At 25.3% G+C, this 7,048-nt stretch overlaps 1 protein-coding gene across 1 annotated transcript; it reads left to right on the forward strand.

Moving 5' to 3' along the window:
- Window positions 1–364: 364 nt before the first annotated feature.
- LOC124937831 (probable F-box protein At2g36090) lies at window positions 365–1,454 on the forward strand. Its single transcript, XM_047478160.1, has one exon. It carries the CDS (start codon window positions 402–404, stop codon window positions 1,452–1,454), a length of 1,053 nt encoding a protein of 350 aa, XP_047334116.1. The 5' UTR covers window positions 365–401.
- The last annotated feature ends 5,594 nt before the right edge of the window (window positions 1,455–7,048 follow it).

Below are 7,048 nucleotides of genomic sequence, written 5' to 3' on the forward strand. Positions count from 1 at the left end.
ATTAAATATATCTTATTATTTATCTCTTAACTACAATTTCCTAATTAATGTAAAGATTTAAAAAAGAAAAGTTTAATAATACAAATGACAATGATTTGATATTTCTTGAGTTATCTAAATATGACAAATATCATAATTCTAAGTAATTTTAAGAATGTATTAAAATAAAGGGTGAGTTTTAAAATTCAGTCATACTTAAAGGATTAATATATAAGTTAGACCAAATAAAATTAATATTTTAAAAAATAACGTTAATAACACGCGTTACACGCCTCCAATCTCTTTTTTTTTTCATTTTTTTATTTCAAGAGCATCATCTATGGTATGTATATAAATAAAACTATAAAACCACCATCTCTTCTAAAATTTTCAACATCAATAATATAACAAACAGCAAAACTATGATCGCCGTCGCCGCCGCAAAAACAAGCGGCGTGGTGGCGTTTTCCGATCTGAGCAATGATATTCTCGAAACCCACATCCTCACGCGCCTAGACGGACCTTCACTCGCGTCCATCAGCTCTTCTTCTTCACATCTCCACGCGCTCTCCACTGAAAACCGTCTCTGGACCGGTATATGTCACTCCACTTTTCCGTCCACCGCCGATTCTTCCCGTCTCCGCCGCCTCATCTCCACCTTTCCCGGCGGACCCAGGTCATTCTTCTCCTTAACTTGCCCTCTCCTATTTTCCGATTCCATACCCTCCAATTCAAACTCCCTGCTTCCGCCGGCGCCGGCGTTGATGTCGGAGCTGATCTCAGCTGTGGATATTCGCTATAGAAATCATCTTATATTTTCTAAAGTTCAAGAAATTGAAACGGAAAGCAATTGGTTCCGATGCTCTCCATTTAGACTCGACATGTTAGAACCGAAAGAGGGTGTTGTAACAAATGTACAATACCCAAAAAACGATGACTCCGTTTGTGAATCAATTATGGAAGAAATGAGATTGAGTTGGGTTTTGATAAATCCAAATCCTGGTTTACAACAGGCAGCGAATTTCTCGAGCTATAAACCTGTGTCGGTTGAGAAACACTGGCTGAGCGGTGAGATTAAGGTGAGATTTCCGTCGTTCCTCGCCGGTTCTTCGTCGGAGATGGTGCAGTGTGGGATTGTTGTGACATGTGGAGCATCGGAGGGTGGAGAATTGCAGGTTAGGGAGGTGACGTTGCAGGTAGAAGATATGGATGGAAGACATTTGAGCGGGAAGGAGAGTTTGGTAATTGTGCAAAGAGCTATGGAGGGTAAAAGGGGAAAAACGGTGGGAAAAGAAGAAGAAGGAAGGAAAAGGATGAAAGTGTACGAGGAAAAGAAGAGACAGAGGAGAGAGAGAAAGATGAGGATAGAAAGCACATTGGACATGTTGTGTGTTGCTTTCGGTGTTTCTTTGACGGTTTTAGCCTTGTTTTGGGCTTTTTCTTCTTTAGTATTTTCTTGTCGGTTTATAGAATAATTCCATCACAAAATATTTATGTAATTATTAAGATAAATGGATTTAATATTTGTTCTGCATTGGAATAAAATATGTTGTGGGGATCAAATGTCTATACTAAATTACAATTGTTTTTCAATTAGTTTATTTAAAAATAATATTTCATGATTATCATAATTATTTTTTAAAATTATTAAAGTAGATGTATTTTATATTTAAAGACTTAATTTTGGAATATGTACAAAGTTAAAAAAATAATATTCCATAAAATATATATTTATATTTGATAAGGTATTAATTCTTATTTATTTTAATTGTAAGTTATATTTAAGAAATTAACTAAAATTAATAAAAATAATTAATATAAATAATTGATGATTTTAAAATCAAATTATATGAAGAATTTATAAAATTAAAATTTTTAATAGAGTTCATCCAACAAGAATAATTTGTTTAAGGTCTCTACCAACTCATTTGAGTTCCTAAACCACGAGAAAGTATAATAAATCGAACATACCAATTAAATGGTGTCAGACAACATTTAAAATTATTCTTAGTTGATGATTAATAAATAACGTCGAAAAACTTTATTAAATGATAATAGATCTACGAATATGGCCTAAATAATAAAAATTCGTATAAATAATATCAAATAAGTAAACTATATTAATATTAAAATTTATATTTGTATATTTTAAAGTTAGATTTCACATCTACGTCGTTATAATCATTCATATATAATATATTTATTTTACACACACTTCTCTATCAACCATATTATTTTAATAGAAAGAATTATTTCTTTCTTTTGATTTTTTTATCTTTTATTATTTTAATAACAAAGTATTATTTATCTCTATTTAATTTTTTTAAAAATATTTTTTCTCTCTAATTTCTTTAATTTAACAATAACAAAGTTGTATATTTTTCAGTTTTTACAACACAAATATATTAATTAACTGATTATTTGTGTTTTAAAATTTTTGACACTTCAATAAAGTACCCCTCGAAAATTGAGTATCCGGTGAATAAATGATAATTATAAAAATATAGATACCCGTCAAGTTCTAGTGAAATAAAACTTGAACTCGATTATTGTCAACCGTACTCGACATTCTCTAGTATTAGAAAAATCAATCAAGTTCATTGGTCATTTTATATATATATATTCAACTTATTTGTTTTTACTAGGAGAAAAAAATATTATGGATGAGTATAAATATTTATATTAAATTAATGAGCAGAGAATTTTTAATTTTTTTATGACTCAATTAACGAAATTTGGCTTATTCACTTAGGCAAGGAAAATGTGGGTCCAATTGAACTTGATTCTGCCCTGAAGAACCGGGTACATGAGAGTAACATGAATTTGACCGGTTCCAACTAGTTGGTTACTCGGATCCCTTTTTTTATAAGCTCCGAGTTTTATTTATTTAGATTCTTCTTAATCCGTCTAATTCTTTTTATCAAACTAATAATTTAATATCTATTTTTACCTTTAAAAATGTTCTTTTTACCCATTTTAAAACTCATTTAATGTAATTTTTTATTTTAAAAAAACAAACTTTTAAAATTATATAACTTGACATCAACACTCAAATAAAATAACCAATCCTATATATGTATCTTTATAAAATAGATATAACCATTATTTTTCTTTTATTGAATCATCAACTCATACAAATTTAAGTGAATTAAAAATTAGACATTCAAAAAAAAAAAGTATAACATACAAATTATTTAAACTAGCATGATTTCCGTGCGATGTAAACGGATAAATTTATAAAAAAAAAATCAAAATTTCTATATTAAAATAATTTAATCACACTATATACTATATTAACGGTTTTCATATTTTGTATATATTCTTTCACATTTCCATTTTTATTAATATTTTGTGAAGTTATCTAATCTCAAATTTATTATAATTTTTCTTTATAGATTTTTTTTTTTAAAATACAACTAAAATAAAATAATACAAATATGGTCATTTATTCAAAAATTTAGTTTTTTTTGTTATATTAATTTAATTAAAAAAATTTAACGTGAATTATCACACTATCTTAAATTGGCGAAAATAATATTTAAGAAAAATATGTTGGTATTTTTTTTCTCTTTTGTACATAATTATTTCAGCTTCTCTCAAAAATTTCGAAACAGTTTATTATATAAAATATATGTGAAATGTCTATTAAAAAATAATATTGAACCATCTTTTTTATGTCAACATCATAAAACTCTTTTTTCAAAACTATATATATATATAATATATATTGGTTAAACAATATCATTAATTCAATTTTATAATATTTTGTATAAAAATATATATAATAATATTATAAATTAAATTAATAAATATTTATCAATTTTTTAAAACATATCAAAATATAGAGTTAAATATTTTATATTATTTATATATATATAATATATTTATTATATTTTTGTATTATATATATAAATAATTAAAATATTAATATTATTCATTAAAATACAATTTTATTTATAGTTTTCTTATAAAATATCTTATTAGGTTTTGTTATAGAAAAAAATTAATAATAATAAAAATTTAAATCTTTGGAGAAAGAGAATTATCGGGTTCCTCTTGATTTCAAATCATCGTCTTCTTTTGCTTCCCATTTTTCTTTAAATCAATATCGAATTTTTTCTTCTAGGTCTCTCTTATGTCGTCGTCGCCCTCCTTCATCGCGTCGTCGTTGCCCACCTCCATGTCTCGTGCTACTTATACCTAAGGAGAAATGAGAGTCAATTTAAGAAATACCTAGACCTAAGAAGAAAGGAGAGACGAATTTGATGAGAAATTCATATAAAATGTGTAAAAATAAAAAAAAATTATTTTCTTTTCTAAATCTACGGAGACAGAGAATACTCGTCTTCCTCTTGATTTCGAATCTTCGTCTTCATTTTCTTCTCATTTTTTTCAAATCAAGATCGAATATTTTCCTCTATGTCTCTCTTGTGTCATCGTCGCCCTCCTCCGTTGCATCATCGTCGCTCTTCTCCATCACGTCGGCGTCGCCCTCCTCCTCTACTCATGCTACATATACCTAAAGAGAAAGGAGTGTCGATTTAAGAAAGACCTAAACCTAATGAGAAAGGAGAGATAAATGTAACGCGAAAATTTAATAAACCGTGAGAATTTGATTAGAAAATCATATAAAATGTGTAAAAATAAAAAAATTAATTAATTTTAATTTGTTTTTAAAAAAAATTCAGAATCCACGGAGGTAGAGAAATCCTCGATTTCCTTTTAATTTTCAATCCTCGTATTCATTCGCTTCCCATTTTTTCTTCAAATCAATATCGAATATTTTTCTCTGGTCTTTCTTCCGTTGTCGACACCCACCTCCTAAGGAGAAAAGAGAGATAATTATACTGCGAGAATTTGATGAGAAATTCATATAAAATGTGTAAAATTTTGATAAATATCACCCTAAATTTTTTTTTAAACATTTTTATATATATTATCTTCGTTTACGTAGGGACTCAAACATGCCATCTTACCCTTACTTTTGGTCTTCCCCATCAATCACAAATTCACATACGCATTTATGTAGAGACTCACACATGTCATCTTACCCTTACTTTTGGCCTTTCCCATTAATCACAAATTCACATAGGGACTCACACATGCCATCCACATCGACCACAAATTCACCCACTATGTAGGGACTCACACATGCTATTCACATCGATCACAAATTCACCCACTCATACCAACATGTCTCTAATATGAAATGTGAACACTCTAATCATTAGACCACTTGTGTTTTTTGAATTTAATTTAAAATTTTATGTATGTATAAATATTTAATCCTTGTCAATTAATAATAGATAAAATATATAATAAATAAAAGAAAACTAATTAATTAATTATATAAATAATAAATATGTGAACACTTTAACCATTACCACTTGTATTTTTTAAACTGAACTTAAAATTTTATGTATGTATAAATATTTAATCCTTGTTAATTAATAATAGATAAAATATATAATGAATAAAAGAAAATTAATTAATTAATTATATAAATAATAAATATGTGAATACTCTAATCATTACCACTTGTATTTTTTAAATTGAATTTAAAATAATTAATTAAGTATATAAATAATAAATATGCATAGAAGGATAATAGGAAAAAAAAATATTTATATAAAATTAATGATAAAATATATTATATATAGATTTTAGGAGAGAGAAACGTTTAATATTAATTTTTTAATAAAATAAAATATTTATAATTTTTATTTTATGAAAAAAATTATAAAAATGATGTGTAAGAAAATATATATATATATATATATATATATATATATAAATGAGGAAAAAAATAAAAAATAAATTAATTATTAGTGTTACAAAACCTAAATTAATTAGGAAGGTATATTATGAATATGAGAAATAAATGAATATAAAAGTAAAATTTGTAATTTTATTTTAAGTTTAATAAATTATTTAAACGTTATTATATATTATATATATAGTATTATTATTATGTATATTATAAATATATATATATAATATTAAATATAAGTTTATATAAAATTAATGAAGAAAGATAATATGTATAATTAGGAAAGAAAAATTAGTAAAATAAAATAAAAATTAATTAGAAAAGGTAAATTAATAATTATAGTATGAGAGATAAATTAGTAATTATGAATATGTAATTATGACAAGAGAGAGAAACAGTTATAAAATATAATAAACCTATGTGATATGTAGTGAGAGCGTAGATATCACCCTACATTTTATTTCTTAAGCATCATTATATATATATATCTAAAACGTACCTTTCAAAATTTGCATTATAAGTAAAGAAATTAACCATTAACATGACTAAATTGTTTCATTTATTTTAATTGTCATATTCAATTTTAACCAAAACAAAAATTATATCTAACCAGAAAATAAGACTAATACTCTACTCGAATTAATCTATAAAATAATTAAATGAATACAAAATACTCAAAATATATAGATTCCTTAGCATCTTCATTTTTTTCATCCTTTACTCACAAATAATTATATAAATGCAAAATAAATCTTCTCCAAAATATATCAAATTCTTAAAATCTTAACTTTCAATCATCTCCGCAACGTCATTTACATCTGTAATTTGCAGAAATCTCTTATCCCAGAAATATTCGAGATTCGATTATTTCAACATCGGTTTGCGTGTAAGAAATCTTTTTGATAAAATATTATTTAAAATATTTAATACTTTAATATTTAAAATTAATTATAACAATAATCATTTTTACAATCAATTTTAAATAATCTTTTAGATTTAAAATAATTAAATCAAATTTTGATCAAAAGAAAATTGTATTAATAAAAAATAATTAATTTAAAAGATTGTTTATTTGATGAAAGAATCGCCAATTGATTTTAATTTAAAATGAACAAAAGATCTGTATATGTGTATAAACGTAGTTTTACCAAAGATTCGATTGAGTTCGATGTCGGTGATATTCGAGAAAAGGTTTTTGCAATATATTGTTTCTACTTTATAAAATCTTGGCTTTTTGAAAAATTGATTTTATTACGTTTTATTTATCAATTAGTTTTCAAATTTTAAACATGCACAGAT

The sequence above is a fragment of the Impatiens glandulifera genome, chromosome 5, assembly GCF_907164915.1.
Source record: "Impatiens glandulifera chromosome 5, dImpGla2.1, whole genome shotgun sequence".
Classification (NCBI taxonomy): Eukaryota; Viridiplantae; Streptophyta; class Magnoliopsida; order Ericales; family Balsaminaceae; genus Impatiens; species Impatiens glandulifera.

What these genes read in the sequence shown, in the direction of transcription:
- LOC124937831 (XM_047478160.1), top strand. Translation starts at nt 402, where the DNA reads ATGATCGCCGTCGCCGCCGCAAAAACAAGCGGCGTGGTGGCGTTTTCC.